Here is a 16,842-nt window from a genome sequence, read left to right as displayed (position 1 = left end):
TGTACGCTGGGCTTCTTGATTATTCCGAGCTTTGACCGTGATATGGCTAGTGGTTTCGATTATGGGAAACACACTGAAACACTGGAAACACGGAACATGATCTTCTAGTTCAAAATACCGCAATGATACATACGCCTTGCTGGCTTTCACAATGACAGGCTTGCTTTTTTGGGGACTCTCTCTTCCGCGAGAGTCCCGCAACGGTGGCATAATCGCCAAGCCCATAATAGGATGAAGATGAGGAAGCCGTGAACGAGAGTAGAACTACCGGGGATGTTCTTCAAGGCGAAGGAACCGAGCCTGTCTCGTTTTCAGTAGCCTAAAAAACTCTAGATTATTCAGGAATTTTCCTTTTCTTAGCTTGATAAATTAACAAACTTAGGTTTAAATTGCTTAGTATTTATCGGAAAAGATAATCGTTTCCTAAGCGTTAAATTATCCTAATCTTGAATCAAGGAACATCAACGCTTTATATTCTTAATTTTTAACTAACAGAATTGCTTCGAGGCCTATTTTCGAATTCATTACTCAATTGAATTATGTTAAATCGTAGAAAGACAAATATCATATAAAATATCGAAAATTATCTGTGACAGAGCCAGGAGATGTAAAAGTGATGTTATTAGTTATCCCTAAACTAGCTAGAAAGATGCACTGGAGTCATGTGACCTGGCTTGGATGGTAACAGAATCTCTTTAATAAGATTTTTCTACGTTATCGCTGAAATTTACGATTTAAAGGAAGGATATAACAAAAATTAGGATTTTAAATCCTCCTTAGGCATTCTTTGCGAGAGAGAGAGAGAGAGAGAGAGAAGGTTTTTTGGTATATTAGAAGCGATGTAATATATTTAAAACTACGGGCCTACTAATGTGAAAATTATACGCCGGTTTAGCCTTCAGAACACCGTTTTCGCTCGCGTAAATAATAGCAGTGCGCACTACCTTATTCAATTCATCTCTTGCTCTTATATTCTGATCAAGTCCTATTTTAATATAACGCAATCTGATAATAAAGGAGGTAGTAGAAGATAGGTAGTTGTTTAGGTGGGTGGGGCGGGAAGGAGTGTAAAAAGACTTTTGTTATTATATGTATTTAAATATACTAGTCTTCCAATCTTGGCAGGTCTTACCTAGATTTATTGAAATCATCAGCCTATGAGCTTAGCTCTAAATACTATCTGAAGTCTGACAGTGCGACTCAAAAGTGTCCGAGATGTTTCCGGCACTGTTGTTCCTACGTACTATAGTGGGGAAATGGCCAAGGATAGGTGATCTCTGGTTGGAGGATCTCTGTTCTAGTACACAGTCTTTACAGGTATAGCTTCGCATCTCCAATAGGGAGAGAATCAACTTTTACACATCTTTTCACTGAAGCAGCCTCTGTTTCCTGTTTGGGAGGCTTTCCTTCGTCGTGGTGTGGTGTGGTTTGTTGGCTTGTTCGTTGATCCATCTCATCCTGCCTGCATCTGAGGCTTGCCGTAGAGCGCCCTGGTTCAGTATGTAACGTGCTGCTTAGTCCCTTAAAACGCTGCGACTTTCCTGTAAATCGAATCTGGTCTCTTGTCAGCGGCTCTTTCATTCCAGATCTTCAATGATTTTTTGTAAGTCAAACTCAGATCGCATGAATAGAGTCGATCTATCATCAGGCGAATTAGAGGTGAGTAGAGGTATGGACATCCTACCTGAACAGCCAATTGAGAACTCAAATATTCAAAAGACTTTCGTAAATGTTTTCACTAGGAAGAACCGGAAAAGGATCATTGATATACAAGAAAGTGACTTTTTTCCCCCTCGATTTGATCCTGCGGAAGTAGGAGCGATGATGTGGGGTCCAAATTACCAGCTGCGCCATCAGGGAATGCAGATGTCCGGAGACTTATCAACGAAGTGTCCGAGCCAAGATGAGGTATAAAAAAGCGGACTCTGGTCTGTGGTGGATTCTGTTTTTCATCAATTTTTATTTACCACTAAATACTGTCTCCAGAAATATATCAATACGACCAACATGATTTTTGACGCTTTGATCGTTGGAGGTGGCCCTGCAGGCCTGTCGGCGGCACTGGCTCTAGCACGGGTCCAACGCACAGCACTGGTCTTTGACTCTGGTCACTATCGAAATGAGAAAGTGACAGCCATGCATACAGTTCTGACGCGGGACGGCACACCACCAACCGAGTTCCGCCAGATTGCCCGCAGTCAGATCGAGGACAAGTATCCCCATATCCATTTCTCCAGGGCCAAAATTCATCATGCATCTCATACCGAAATAGGGGATGGCTATATGGGATACCAGGTAGCTGATACTTACAATGCTGTCTATAAAGGGCGCAAGTTGATTCTAGCCCTTGGATCGCAGGATGTGTTGCCTATGAACATCGAGGGATACCAGGAGAATTGGGCATCGCATATGTAAGTCTCATTTGCGACCGTGAGATTTATTTCAAAATTGACTCACGCTATTCAATAGTTATCAGTGCCTCTTCTGTGATGGCCATGAAAAGCGAGGCCATCGTGTAGGCATTTTAGAGTTCTCCTCCCCAGCCTACCTGGGACTCGCTCTTATGAGTCTACAGTTCTCAAAGGACATCACTATCTATAGTAATGGACCGGTTTCAACTGACTCCGCTATCTAAAACGCACTTCGTACGGCCTATGCCAGTGGCGTCAGACTTGATGAGCGACCGATTCGGCGGTTGATCAACCAAGGGGACACCATCGGCATTGAATTCAGAGACTCCCAGGCCGTCACATTGAGCATGCTTCTGCACAAGCCCCCAATCATTAATCGATCGCAGGCATTGATTGATCAGCTTGGACTTGCAAAGATGGAACACAGTGCTGAGGTGATGGTCAACCAACTCTTCTGTGAATCCAGTCTGCCAGGTTGCTTCGTGGCTGGCGATGGGGGTCAATTAGTGAAGCAAGTCGCCACTGCTATGAGCACTGGTATGTGATATAGTTATATGCTTTTCAAATCGGATTTGGACCTCTAGCTAACGTGGCCTGATATCTAGGATTCCGCGCTGCCGGAGGCGTATCATTACAACTTTGTAACGAAGAGGGTGCCCGTGCCCTAGCTGCGTGGGAAAGGGAGAACGGAGAGGCACGAATTCAGTCGAGGATGATGACTATGGGAACCAGTAGCCTGGAAGATCTGGAGATCTCCGTTTGGATTCGATTTCATCCGTATGCATTCGGCCTGTCAAGCAGTCTCCCAATATCAGCCTCCTGATCTATCTGATTTCTCTGATTTCTAGATTCCAATTCGGATCCGATGCTGGAGCACATGGATCAGCTCAATTTTCTCCTGTATATAGATCCATATGGATCCGTTCACAGTCAGACATATGAATGTTCTCCCTTTAGACTCGAACCAATGGCTTCTATACTTCGTTTTACACTTTTTTCCTGACTGTCTCATCGGTCGAGGCTAATTTATCCTCCGAGGCTGGTGGGTCAACATGTTATAAGCCAGAAGTTTGAACGATGTTGAGATTGCGAAGGCCCATGTATGTATTATTGTCTTCTGAAAACCTAGTTAATGATTTTATATATCCTCAACTATCATGGCTCATCGCGTGTGCTTATATATTGAGCCGAAGAGCTCTACGATAAGCTTGACATGCAGGCAGGACGAGATAGGTCAACGAACAACCCAACAAATTACTATATGCCACGATATAGCAAGGCCTCAGGAGATGGGGCAATAGATATTGCTTGAGCGAAAAGAGTGTAGAAGATATATTTTCCCTTATCGAAGATACGAAGCTATGTTATAAAGATTTAAGACTATACACTATAGAATATATCCTCTAATCAGAGATCATCTATTATAGCCCTTGTCCCCTCCACAGTATATCGAGCTGAAGTGAATCCCTGTAATTTGCATTCGTTAAAAGGAATCTTGACAAGGAAGGTCAAACCTGAGACAGCCCCCAATTCTTTGTTAATTTGATAATTGTGGGCCTTTCTTCATCAATGGCCGGATGGTGTAGTTGGTTATCACATGTCGTTAACACCGACAAGGTCCTCGGATCGAGCCCGGGTCTGGTCAATTTTTTTGCATTTTACTTGGCTATATCTCTTGGCGATGGACGCTTCGAAGAAGGTATAATGCTTTGAGACCACTGATCGAGAAGTGTGCGGGTTTGTTTGTGGTCTTTTTGTATTGCACTTGGGTGCACGCGGTGGTTTGGTTATTCCATATCCTTGACACCGTAAATTACCGTATGTATTATTAACACCGAAAAAGGTCCTCGATTCGAGCCTGGATCTGGTCAATTTCTTTTGACACATTTCTGACTATATTTCTTGGCCATGGACGATACGAAGAGGGTTCAACTCTTTGAGACCACCGGTCGAGACATATGTGGGTTGCTTTGTGTTCATTCTTTATTGCTTTGGGGCTCAAGCGGTGGTTTGATTATTCTATAGCCACGTGTCGTTAACAGTAATACCGACAGGATCCTGCGATCAATCTCCAGTCTCGTTTACTTTTACCCTCCTTGCCTTTTCGCTCTTTCGTGAATGATTTGAGCTCCAAAATTGATACATGATGCAGGCTTTTGTGACACAGCCTAAATGCTTTCGGTTATTACATCCTCAAATATGCGTATTGTAATATCTAGCTTTCATCGACTTTGGCGTTGTATAGAACGCCGGTTGCTGGACTGGAAGTTTTTGCAAATTACCGGAGTCACTGAACAATTGAATTCTTGGGTCCCTTGTTCGTGGGGCCATTGCTCTATGGTGCTCGAGCTGGGGTTTCCAGAGATCCCGGTATCAGCTTACGGTGTTCGCTCGTCTACTGACAGTCTTGATTGCTATTTTGGATTGAGACATATCTTCGTATGAGGCAATCGAGGCCTGTAGGAGCATGGTGGCTCGGCTATGTCAAATATATATATCGCTATACTAAAATGAAGTATACCCTACTTGCTGAGAAAGAATTTCAGAGCCTCATCAAGGCCTGTCATTTATTTTTATTTTTGCTCAGACCCCAAGTTTTTAAAAGATCTAAAAGAGGGAAAAGGAGAAAAAGAAAACAATGGACACGAAAAGATGCACAGGAAGGAAATTGAAAAGGAGGCTAGGGGTAGCAGAGTGAGAGCAGCAATGATTCTCAGGATCATGTCAAGTTGGTAAAGACAGCAGAAAGGATTCTGATTAGGCAGTAGAAAGTCGAGGTGAGCTTGCTCTTCACTCACAATACAGCAAAAATAACTTAAGAGCAATTCAAGGAAGTCAAGACAGTATAAAGATGATCTAACTACCTCGTCTTATATTTTAAGCTATGTAGGGCCGAGAAACAACCATATAAGCGGAAAAGAGGATTCGGTCAGTTCGTGGCCTCCCAATTTTCCTGATCGCACGATGCGAAACGCGATTGCCGTATCAGATGCGCTTCAAGAATCGCTGGCGGGCCCTCACCTCCGGCGTGCGATTCCGCTCCCATATCGGCAGGAAGCCGATGGCCCGTGTTATCTTCACTCTGGTACGAGTACTCGATAGTGTTGGCCACGCGTCATATGACCGACTACACGGCCATGACAAGATGTAGTTCCAACTCCCGGCAGCGAAGGCGGGCAGGTGATCCCAAATCCTAGACTGGTCATCTTCTCCGTAGATGGTCCGCCAGTTCACGTCTTCCGCATCGTGGGTGTTCGTCCGTTGGTCGATTCGGGTGGTTTGAGCGTCGACTCGCGGCCGCCATTGCATTATCTAGAAGTTTCCGTGGGCATGTTCAGTGGAGGATGGCTGTGTCTTGCGGCCACCATGAGGTCGATCTGTTCCATTGAAAAGGGCTATGGAGGGGGTTTGGTCCGAGGCACGATTGTAGTGAAAATAAACAAAGATGGGCAACCGGAGTTTTGTGGATGGGGTCCTGTTGCGCCTTCAAAAAAAAGAGAGAGAGAGAAGGAAAATGAAGACCAGCTTAGCCGGCCGCCAAGAGCAGTCGAACAGGGGCTCCATATCCACGCTCCGGTCCCTGTTGTATCCCTCTCGCCTTCTTCCATGCGGCGCAGTGCCACCCGTTCCTCGGTGGATCATCCTCGCGGTTGATTTGCAGGAACATATATGTCCGGATTACGATACACATCAAAAAAGGAAGGGAAATCCAGCGAGAAGATATTCAAGTCTAGTTTGTAGGCTACTTTGTTCTAAGTAGATATATTATGATCGCGGAGGCATGAGGTGCATAAACCATTCCAGTGGCAGAGAGAGCAGCTTATATCCATCCGTGGACCAGTGGTAGCGATCTTTTCCTGGTGGACCGAGTTCAAGGTGCCAATGAGCGTGGTCATGCGCAATTCCCAACTCAACGATGATTTTCCCGGCAGTCCAATCATCTTTCTCTCCCTCTGCTTTGTTTCTCCTCAAAGCTTCTCTCAAAGCCTCGTCCACCACCCGGATGCCCTTGGACTTTGCGATCTTATAATGCCGGATTGGCTTCCCAGTCTGTGGAGGCCGACTCGAAGACCGACCCCGAGGCTGATTCGGATCGTGACTCGAAGTAGCATCTCGAGACCGACCTCGAGGCTGATTCGGATCGTGACTCGAAGAAACACCTCGAGACCGACTCCGAGACGGATCCGAAGGAAGCCTCGTGGCACAGTAATACATCAAGTAATTTGCGTCATAATAATGAGAAGGCTCGGATTCTGTCTTTGTTGGACATGCCTCCTGTCCACCATGTATTACCATGTCCGCCTTCATGATTGCGGCATTTAGGGCCGGGTTGCCAGAATGCTCCTTCTTGCAGCCATTTAAACATCTGCCCTTGACACCTTCTGAGCCTTCATGCTCGCCCTGAGGTTGTTCAGACACGCCAGAGGAGGCCTTCACGCCGAAGGTGCCCAGCAATGTGACTTTTCCGCTCCACCCGGTGTATTTTTGTTGCAGGTCCCCTGTAAGTTGTTCGATTGCTTTTAGCATTTCGACATTCATACTTGACATTTTTCTTTCATTGGAGGTGCCGACAATGTACACAACGTTGATTGTTTGACAGGATGCGAGCCTTTTCCGTGGCTGTAAACATCCGACCAACTCACTCTCCCATGTGCGACGCGTTTCTTTGTCCTTGCCGTTTTTGTCGTTATATATATCAAAGACCTCACTTTGCCCCACTGGTTTTAGGGGGTCGAGGATGTAAGGGCCCAGGATATTGATTTGTAAACCCTTCCAAACTTTCAGAAAATCTATTCTCTTTTTCGCTTCCTCATTCGTCGTTGTCTTTATCGACCCATCCGGCTTCTTCTCTTGGATGTGAAAGCCGACAACGTAGACCGTGGGAGTACTTTCTTTCTTTCCTTTGAGGGATTTGAAGCGGCAGGCAGTCCCGAACTTGATTTTATCGAGGGATGCAATTTTGTTTTTCAAATCCGCATACAGCATGTCTTTTCTTGTCCAATCGCAAGGACGGACAGCATAGACCACATTGATAACATCGGCACCTTGTAGCTTCGAAATTGAAGCTTTCGTCAACGGGTCGAAGTTTGAAACCAAATCATTTATATCGATTGATACGGACATCGTGGATGGAAATGATTCGTTATTTCGCAAAAAGAGATCCTGTGAAAATTTGCAGGGGGATCAGGCTTGGTAAATCGGAGTTCTTGATGGGCTTAGGTGCCTTTTTAAAGGAATTCTATGTCATCGACTCTGAGCGGGAAGTAATCTGCCTTGCGTTGGAATATAGGTTGAAATGAATGATCTGATTATTTTCAGTAGATATGGAGAGGGGGAATAGACGCTGTTAAGCGCTATATATTATACAGATATGGCAGTAGGCGCTAGTCATCTAACCCAACATCTACGTACTGAACCAGGGCGCTTCTACTGCAAGCCTGAGAATACAGGCACAGGCAGGTGTGATAGGAAAGATATCCTCCAATCAGAGATCACCATTCGTGGGTCATTTCCCCACTGCAGTACCTAGCCTAATACCTTGGACTCAGGGAAGGAAGAATTCTCTGTTGTGTTGGAATAGGTTGAAATGAACGATCTGATTGGTTCAATAGATATAGTCAGGAGTAACAGGCACTATTAAGCGCTGTATACTATACTATAAAGAGCAGGTAGTAGACACGTGTCACCCAACAATACCTTGGACCTACCTAACCCAACACCTACCTAACCCAACACCTACCGAACCCAACACCTTGGACTCCGGGCAGGAAGAATTCTGCCTCCCAGAGAGTATCGGCATCTCGCTCCCTTAAATGCAATGCGAGCTTCTAAAAATAGTGATAGCTCCACGACTTTCTTATCTCGCAGAAAATCATAGACTGCTATCGACACCCAGTCCGGTGAACGCCCGGGAAGAACTACTGAGCAAGCTCCGCCAGTACTCTCAAATGCGGTTGACCGGGCCTGGTATAAACACAAAGTAGTAACCTTCATCTCATTTGACGTCAAATGCGTCTTAAATAGAGTCTGTTCAATGAGTCTGAACGCCTCCGTAGGAGATAGGCAGACCCCTGCCGTGGCTAGAAAGAGACCATGAGCTTCATGACCAATACTTATGCTAGCATGTTATCTAATGACTTACGTACAAATGTAGCTTCGCTAGCGAACGTAAGCCTGGTATAAGGATCAGACCTCTCCCTTGTCCTCTCTGCCTTCTTCAATGCCGCCGACCTAGTAGACTAGAGCATCACCCTATCTCACTCTCTTTTCAAAAGATCTTCGCGCTCTGAGGCTTTTCTGCCTATTCATGGGGTGCAAGCTGATGTTACACTCGGTGCTATAGAGGCCTGTCAACAGGATACAAGCTCTAGGAACGATGAGACAGTACATCCGCAACCTCAATCATGGAATACCTAACTAATTTCTAACGGGAAAGCCCAAAATCAGTATCGCGGTCTATCTATAGCAATAGACCCATACAATCCTTCCCGCAATCCCGAATCACTCCCAGAAGCCTTGGACTGCCTCTACCTCAATCTGCACGCCATCGTCTCCCAATCTCGGGCCTTCCTTTGATATGCCCGAAGCGTCGGCCCGCGACTATATGCGCCGAGGACTACCAAGACGGTCGCCCCTGATACCGCCACTGCAACCACTGCATTTTATCAAGCTCAGCTGCTCATACCTTGCGCTGAAAGACCGGCTCCCCGCCTGCGACATAACAGCTGTGGCAAGAGTAGCAAACATGTCGCCTCGGCAGCTAAGACACAGCGAGGCTGAGAGTCAAACACACTAAATTCGCCTGCCCTTTAGGCTAATGTGATAGCTTCAGCCAATATTTTGTTCGTCCTTGATTTACGACAAGACATCTTGTTGGTCCACACAATCGTACCTCTAGACTCATGAGGATCCAACTGGCGCGACCCTCATTAACCCTTCTGGGGACTGAGAAGCCTGAGGCACCTGCCGCCAGCATCGTCTCCAGCAAAAGTGCAAGTGTATAGAATCAAAGTCCTTTTTTTCGGATTCGAAACATTGCATAGCATCGAACGATCCTTTACCATGGCGGGGGCACTGAAGAGATCTCTCGTCTGCCGATGTCGATAATATGACACGCTCATCTCGGCAATTAATCCCACAGTCTTACCGAGTAGAGGCGCGGTCCCGTAAAGGTTACTATGAGCGAAATATCTGCTGTTACCGTGGAGTGCCTTGCATCAATTATTCGAGGCATAATATAAAAGTCACAATCGGGTGAAATACGTATTTCCTTGCGATTGACCTGGGCTTTAAGGCGGCAACGGGGCTCGCGGGCTCGCGTGGGGCGGGTGGCCGCATGACACGATTTCTCTCGGGGCGGCACTTGCATGCAGCTTCTGATCATCCAGCGGAGAAGAGATGGGAAAAATCCTCATTTAACATCAGCGTATCAAGAAACAGCTTGAATCTTCGCACATTCACCCCTTGAATCTGCTTCTGTCGCTTTTACCGGATGCTCTGCTTCTCCTCGTCTGGTTGCGCTCCAGAAATGGTCGTTCCAGGTCAAACTTATCCCATTGGAGGACTATTAAATGAAGAATGGGGCGACTAACTAACTTATCCAAATATTAACACATGATTTAAGGTGCATATGCACCTCGATTCGAGACCGGGTCCAAACCTGCGACCAGTGGCAAAAACCTGCACGAGATCCCAACCCAGCGTCGAGAACTAAACTTAACGCAGCTTGGCGTCCAAGATTGGAAAAATAGTTTTTTGCCTCCCGGGCAATATTTGAGGCAGGCTCATTTACAAAAAAGCTTCCAGGATCAAGACAATATCTTCTCGAGGGCAAAACTGTTCACTTCCCAATCACTATGGAGGACGATATCATTGAATTCGTTCCCCTACTAGGCTTCCAACGACACAGGATTTACTTTGATCATGCAAGAGAACTACAAGTAAAAGAGGAGATGACCACAGACCTCGACACATCGAGTAAGTCACTAATCTAAAGAACAGTACCAAAATAAATGGATTTACTGACAACACTTCTCTAGTACAACAACCTTCGGAAACAGATCGAATTTTCAACATTAATCTTGCGACTAGCTTTTCCGATGCTATACCCAACGCTCCAGTTGCTTCTTTCGGCATTTCTCACCAAACGAGCAGTCAATCAAGTGATACAAACTGCACTCTTGATGTTCAACGCAAGAAACACTTTATGGCGTGCTGGTTATCTTCTGTTGGCTGCTGGTATCGGCGGCGTCGTGGACGAGCCACTCGCTGATACGATTAGCCCAACGCAATTGATGATCATTCAATCTCAAAATGTGGCTGCCAATATCCTCTATTAACCATTATCGATCTCAAGCGGAGTATATGCATTGGCGGCCATACTAGCTACCTTGATGCTCTTAGGATTGTTTTGTTTATCTGATATAAGTTCTCCGTTGGTTTGGACAGACTAGTGCCAAGCCGCTATTCAGCCAATTAGATAACTGTTCTCTCTGGCTTTGAGGTGGCCACGAGCTGACCCTGGGATCTTGCGTTCTATATGTTGGCCATCTACTAGGCTAGCATACGTATGCTTCTGCAGGTACATTTGGTCTCTTTGATTTATACTCAATGAACCCCATTGGTCAGTCAATGTTGAATTGACCCGATCCAGATGTGTCAAATATAAGGGGATTCTACTTGAATGTTAATCAAAAAAATGTTGCAATTTGATTTCAGCATTTTTCCACTTGGTCCCTTCTTGACATCCAGCTGACTGACTGACTAACTGAGCAAAAAAAAAAAAGCAAAATTTTGCCCTCGTCCAGGTTCGAACTGGAGACCTTCGGATAGCAACCCTGTTTTACAGGGACGTCATAAGTGAATATGAGACCGACGTCATGACCAACTAGACCACGAAGGCTTATGGTTTTTTTAGCTCAAATTTTGCTTAATGAGGGTCCCATGAATAAATCGAAGTTCGTTCATGAGATATCAGTCTACTCTATGAAGGAATTAAAGTGGGGGTTCCGAACGTATATTTAATGATCGTGGCCCCGGTCGGGGCAGGGACTTTATCGGTCCATGCATTGTGGCATTCATGATATATCTTTTGACTTCGAATCAAAGTTGACATGTCACTACGCCAGGCCCAAGACCCTGAACGAATATGTTGGTCAATTATATTTCTTTCATCCGTGCTGCGGGGTTGTTGAGAATAGGAAAATTACCGTCCCAAAACCACATGTAGCTGGTCTAAAAATATTCAAGATACGAGTTCTTCCCTTATTAGCATGTGTTCGCTCTCGTGATTTTACCGTCTGTTTGGCGGGACAAGTGATCTTTCACATTAAATTTGATTTATTCAGCCTGGCCATTGACCCCCAAAAACATGGAAACCGGGCCAGGCCGTGGCGTTTTTCTGCTCCAGTATTCTAAGCTAGAGCGTAGGGCTCAAAAGCAGGGATTTGGAATGGGCAACCCAGAGATTGGTGGTCGGATCGGGAGCTGTGACCGCGTAACGACGTAAGAAATGCGATGCCGATGACGTCAACTTGGCCAGCACTGGTCCAAAGTATATCCAACTAATCAATATAAAAGGACGATAGGGCGGCAAATATAGATCACAGTCAATTCTTTGAATGAATCCGCTAGCATTGACCATATTTGATTTTCATCTAGACTCAACCACTATCTCCTGCACAACAGGCCAAGTATTTACCACCCACCATGTCAGCCATACGCCTTGTGCCGGTTGTGAGATCTCGCGTGGCAACATGCCCCAAGCCCCGAATCCTGGCTATTCGATCCATTTCATCCACAGCCAAAAATGAGAAAGGGCCGGTCGACGCAACTAAGGATACGCTGAAGAAAGCCGATCGGGTCGTTTCCGATGCCGCAGTCAAGGGTATCAATAAGGGTGGTACGTTTTCTTCTTCTGCTTCTGCAAATGCAATTTAGGTTGACAGCTGTCTTCCATCTAGAGGAGGTTGGTCACAAACTCAAGGATGTCTTCGGCAGCACGAGTGCCGAGGCCAAGTCTAAGGCGCAGTCGATGAAGGGAGATGCTGCCGAATATGCGGGCAAGAGCAAGGGCGAAGCAGAACATGCTGCCGGGAAGGTGAAAGGGAAAATGGAAGAGATGTCAGGCAAGGCCAAGGAGGCTAAGCGTACACATGTTGGTTGAAAACTTCCCGTTGTTTGTGATTCCGAGAGATTCACACACTCTCATCTCTTGTCTTTCTGCTTCGAAGAATTGTATGATATTGTAAATCAAATGTCAAAGCTTGACGCTTTCTTTGTCGCTATAACAAGAGCAGAACCAAAGCCTCTTTGCTGTATTCATCGGGGTAAAACATTCAGTTCGGTAGCATGAGAACATATTCACGAGTGCTCAATCCGAACTTAAGAACGTCCTTGTCCATAATTTCCACGTAGCGGCCTGCCGGAACAGCGTCCCCGTTGACACTGGACCCATTCGCACTCTCAAGGTCAATTAAATATGGCTTGACCTTGCCAATGCGATCACCATATTCATTCCGCTTTTCGACATAACGAAATTGGAGCGCAGCATGTTGCTTCGAGCAGCTGGGGTGTTCGAGGGGGAAGTCCACTACCAATCGCTCCCGGCCAATCAGCCAGCAGCTGCGTCCACTAAGCTCAACCACCTCCAGTAGATCTTCTCCCTTGAAAACATATAACCGCCAGGGCTCCTTTGCGGGAGGTTTACGAGCCTCGGGGGGCTCGTGATATTTCAGAACGATTCCCTCGCCACCTTCAATTTGAACAGTGTTGCTTTCCGCTGCCAGTCTGCCTGTATTGCTGAAATTGGGCTTCTGCTTCTCGGGCAGAGGAATATCGGAGGACTGCGCAACCTCGCCAGAAAATGCATCCGACTGAGAAGGAAGTGGACCACTTCGTTTCATGGATTTGGGTGGCGTACGCGACCTCCTCGGCGAGCGCGACCGTGGTCGTGGACTGCGATTTCTTCGAGAAGAGCGTTCCCCATCCCGATCACGGTCGTTGCGGTGTCGATGGCTTCGGTGCCTGTGTCGCCGGCGATCCTCGTCTGCTGAATCCGTAGACCTCTCCCTGCGTTGTCGACGATGTCTGTCACGATCACCCGACGCGCTTTCTTTCCTTAGTGGGCTGCGTGAGGATCGGCGGCGGGGACTGTCACGGCGAGAGCTTCGGTATTCTCTATCCCTCCGCCGCGAACTAGAATGGTAGTCGTCCCGTGTATCTCGTGTGCTGCGTCGCTCACCGCGACCTAGGGAATTAGACGGGGATTGCCGATCGCTTTCCCCGTTGTCTTCGCGCAAATCAGTCATTTCAGCGAAGTCGCAGTAAAGCCAAACGTTGGTAGAAGGGAATCAATGAAGCTTCGCCTGAAACCCACCAAGCTTCGATGGGCACGTGACGCACCTCCGCGGCCGGCACATCAAAGCATTGAGGGGAGCTTTTGCCCTTCTCCACTTGAACCATTCACACCAGAGAGCACTCGGGACTTGACCCTGCTCTCGTCGGAAAGCCATGCGGTCATGCTTAAGAGACACACCTTGTTTGGCTACAGCGGCATCCAGCTGCTAAGCTTGTCAAGCCTAATTTCGCCACATCCTCGTCCTAACACCCACCTCCCAGGATATATACCAGCACCTCGCTGGAACAAAAGTTATGCCACGACGACATCGCATCATCCGGAATATGGATATCAATGGCCTTCCGGCACTTCCTTCACGCCCTACGATGTCTTGAACTTGAACCGGAATGCCCCATATTCCAAGACTCGGTACTATGACCTTGTGAAGATCTACCACCCAGATCGGCCTTGCAATGAACATCCTCTCTGTCAAAACATCACCCCAGAAGTCCGCCTTCAGCGTTACCATATTGTAGTGGCTGCGCATGAGATTCTCTCGGACCCTACCAAGCGAGCGGCTTACGACTTATCTGGTGCCGGATGGAACCACAGCCCGAAGCGATACACTACTGTTTACGACGCAACCGCGGAATGGGGCCCTTATGGACCAACTATATACGCAAATGCCACCTGGGAGGACTGGGAGCGATGGAATAACCGTCACCAGGGGAAACAGCAGAACGTGGTTGACCACCGTACTTTCATACGACTTGTGATCCTATTGGTCTTCTTCGGCGGTGCTGTTCAGGCTTCATGGATTGGTCAACTAAACAGTGGATATGAGCAGCGCCTACGCGAAGTTAGTGAAGACTCGATGCGGTTCTTGACTGGCCGCCGGCAACATACCGTGGCCCAGATGCCCTCAAATGATGCCCGAGTGCAGAGCTTTTTGATTCGCAGAGACCCGACTGGATCAGGTCTCAAGGATGATGAACAGCCCGTCTATCAAAGGGAGCTCCATCCTCGCCGCCAGTCGGCTAATGTAGAGGTTTCACAAGAACGCCACTGTGAAACAGAGAGCGCGACAGCTGCACGTAAGGTCGATGCAGAGAAACCGAAGGATATTGGACCAGATCTGTGATCGGGGCTCGAATATAAGGATTGTATTATGATTGCATAGCGTTCTGATTGACAGAAAGGCTGGCCTCTTTCTACATAAATGTGGAAAAAACATCTTTTCTGAACAGATTTCATAAAAATCTATATTTTCTATATTGATCTCCCTATCACTTCAAATCAAGCTTTATTGACAATCTATATATGCCCTTGAAGTATTCAATTGTCGTATGTACTAGTTTGTTTCAAAAACTACAAACATGTGGGAAACCCTTGGAAGTGGGTCCTCACTCGCGGGCCTCGGCTCTCTGACGCCACCAACGGGGGTGGGGGCATCCGGTTTCTAGATCACTTTCGGACCCATCTTCTTCAGAAATCAACATTCCAGGAGCAGCGGCTCCAAACCACTCTCTCACCTCCAATATGGGTTCGGTCAAACGAACCATTAATCTCGTGAAGGAGCTTTTGGTCCGGGCCCCACTGATCTTGAAGACCCTCCTTCTGCATGCCGCTCAGATGTCCCCGGTGACGGGGAAGCAAGATTTACGGACTGAGATGACGGTCACTATTATTCGTTCATTCCTGACCTTTAGCCGGCCCATCACCAAGGTGCAAAAGGAAAGCATGCGTGACCCCGGAATCAAGGGTCCTATGTGGGTGTCCAAAGTCACCCTTCCCCAACCCGAGTTTGATGTTCGCGATGCGGTGCTCCGTGCCATTGAAGATCTCAAGACCGGTGACGAGACGTACGATGTTCCCGCCATAGCCGCTGTGGAGGCCGAATGGACGGGATATCGTAAGGAGGTTGGCAAATACACACCTCCTCCCGACATTTCCGAGGCCGAGAAATACCGCGAGCTGCGAAAGGAGTCTCCATCTGATATGACGATTCTCTATTTCCACGGCGGTGCATATTTCTTAATGGATCCATGCACACATCGTGTACCTGTGGCACATCTCTCTCGCCTAACAGGATCCCCCATTCTGTCAGTGCGCTATCGTCTTGCGCCACAGAACCCATTCCCTGCGGCACTGGTGGACGCTTTGACAGCCTATCTCTCCCTGATTCACCCCCCTCCAGGAGCCTTACATGAGCCCGTTCCAGCAAACAAGATCGTCATCGCTGGTGACTCGGCAGGGGGTAATTTGTCTCTCGTACTACTGCAGACACTGCTCACTCTGAAACGTGCCTCGCGATCCATTCGCTTTCACGGCAAGGACGTAGATATTGAGCTGCCCGCCGGAGTAACCACTATGTCACCGTGGTGTGATCTTATCCGATCCTTGCCGTCCATCATCCATAACGGAAAATTCGACTATATTGGTTTGGGAGCCGAAGAATCGGAGGGTCCAGAGGAACCGGCACCATTTACCCCACTGCCATATCCGCCTGACAATGTATGGCCTCTTTCGCCGCCGCGTGCAGATCTGTATACGTATGCAAATATGGCGCTTCATCCACTTGCATCTCCACTTGCAGCAAAACCAGACCTTTGGAAAGATGCCCCGCCCGTGTTCATCTCATTTGGTGAAGAGTGTCTTGCCGATGAAGACCTAATCATGGCACGTCGACTGCACCAAGCTGGCGTGGCTGTTGTCACAGAACAGTTTGAGGGAATGCCGCACTGCCATGGTATTCTCATGATGGATACCCCCACTGGGCGGCGGTTCTGGGAAGGTTTTTCAGGCTTCTGTCGCGATGCTGCAGCTGGCCGTGTTACACCGACCGGGAATTTGACCTATGTTGGGTTCCAATTGCGGTCGATACGCGAGATTCCCCTCGAGAAAGCGTGCAAACTGGACGACGAGAAAGTTGATGCTCGAATGCGAAAAAGCATGGCCTGGCGACAACATGAGGAAGATAAGCTGCAAAATGAGTGGCGCACAAGAGCACGATTATGAAGACAGATTGTGGTGATAGGCAAGTTTGATCATCAGTACATTATACATGGAAGTAAGATTGAGCGTTTGATTTTG

At 47.3% G+C, this 16,842-nt stretch overlaps 8 protein-coding genes across 8 annotated transcripts; 6 read left to right on the top strand and 2 right to left on the bottom strand.

Moving 5' to 3' along the window:
* Positions 1 to 1,860: 1,860 nt before the first annotated feature.
* On the top strand, positions 1,861 to 3,186 carry N7462_009483 (FAD-dependent pyridine nucleotide-disulfide oxidoreductase; the record flags this gene model as incomplete). Its single annotated transcript, XM_057081197.1, has 5 exons — positions 1,861 to 1,908; positions 1,987 to 2,411; positions 2,477 to 2,515; positions 2,662 to 2,948; positions 3,017 to 3,186. Coding segments are annotated over 5 exons (969 nt in total), but the record flags the coding sequence as incomplete, so codon positions are not given.
* Positions 3,187 to 5,375: 2,189 nt separating this feature from the next.
* Positions 5,376 to 6,065, top strand: N7462_009482 (uncharacterized protein; the record flags this gene model as incomplete). Its single annotated transcript, XM_057081196.1, has 2 exons — positions 5,376 to 5,496; positions 5,563 to 6,065. The coding sequence occupies 2 exons, from the start codon at positions 5,376 to 5,378 to the stop codon at positions 6,063 to 6,065; spliced, it is 624 nt and encodes a 207-aa protein (XP_056930033.1).
* A 111-nt stretch (positions 6,066 to 6,176) lies between these two features.
* Positions 6,177 to 7,535, bottom strand: N7462_009481 (uncharacterized protein; the record flags this gene model as incomplete). Its single annotated transcript, XM_057081195.1, has 1 exon — positions 6,177 to 7,535. One exon carries the CDS (start codon positions 7,533 to 7,535, stop codon positions 6,177 to 6,179), a length of 1,359 nt encoding a protein of 452 aa, XP_056930032.1.
* A 2,732-nt stretch (positions 7,536 to 10,267) lies between these two features.
* N7462_009480 (uncharacterized protein) lies at positions 10,268 to 10,750 on the top strand (the record flags this gene model as incomplete). The annotated part of the gene is made up of 2 exons (XM_057081194.1): positions 10,268 to 10,388; positions 10,503 to 10,750. The coding sequence occupies 2 exons, from the start codon at positions 10,268 to 10,270 to the stop codon at positions 10,748 to 10,750; spliced, it is 369 nt and encodes a 122-aa protein (XP_056930031.1).
* Positions 10,751 to 12,119: 1,369 nt separating this feature from the next.
* N7462_009479 (uncharacterized protein) lies at positions 12,120 to 12,576 on the top strand (the record flags this gene model as incomplete). The annotated part of the gene is made up of 2 exons (XM_057081193.1): positions 12,120 to 12,312; positions 12,374 to 12,576. 2 exons carry the CDS (start codon positions 12,120 to 12,122, stop codon positions 12,574 to 12,576), a joined length of 396 nt encoding a protein of 131 aa, XP_056930030.1.
* Positions 12,577 to 12,748: 172 nt separating this feature from the next.
* Positions 12,749 to 13,720, bottom strand: N7462_009478 (putative FHA domain protein SNIP1; the record flags this gene model as incomplete). Its single annotated transcript, XM_057081192.1, has 1 exon — positions 12,749 to 13,720. The coding sequence occupies one exon, from the start codon at positions 13,718 to 13,720 to the stop codon at positions 12,749 to 12,751; it is 972 nt and encodes a 323-aa protein (XP_056930029.1).
* A 45-nt stretch (positions 13,721 to 13,765) lies between these two features.
* Positions 13,766 to 14,890, top strand: N7462_009477 (J domain-containing protein; the record flags this gene model as incomplete). The annotated part of the gene is made up of 1 exon (XM_057081191.1): positions 13,766 to 14,890. The coding sequence occupies one exon, from the start codon at positions 13,766 to 13,768 to the stop codon at positions 14,888 to 14,890; it is 1,125 nt and encodes a 374-aa protein (XP_056930028.1).
* Positions 14,891 to 15,288: 398 nt separating this feature from the next.
* Positions 15,289 to 16,767, top strand: N7462_009476 (uncharacterized protein; the record flags this gene model as incomplete). Its single annotated transcript, XM_057081190.1, has 1 exon — positions 15,289 to 16,767. The coding sequence occupies one exon, from the start codon at positions 15,289 to 15,291 to the stop codon at positions 16,765 to 16,767; it is 1,479 nt and encodes a 492-aa protein (XP_056930027.1).
* Between the last annotated feature and the right edge of the window lie 75 nt (positions 16,768 to 16,842).

The sequence above is a fragment of the Penicillium macrosclerotiorum genome (assembly GCF_028827735.1).
Source record: "Penicillium macrosclerotiorum strain IBT 26536 chromosome Unknown utg000009l_segment0_segment0, whole genome shotgun sequence".
Classification (NCBI taxonomy): Eukaryota; Fungi; Ascomycota; class Eurotiomycetes; order Eurotiales; family Aspergillaceae; genus Penicillium; species Penicillium macrosclerotiorum.
This window is presented reverse-complemented; position numbering and strand designations above follow the sequence as displayed.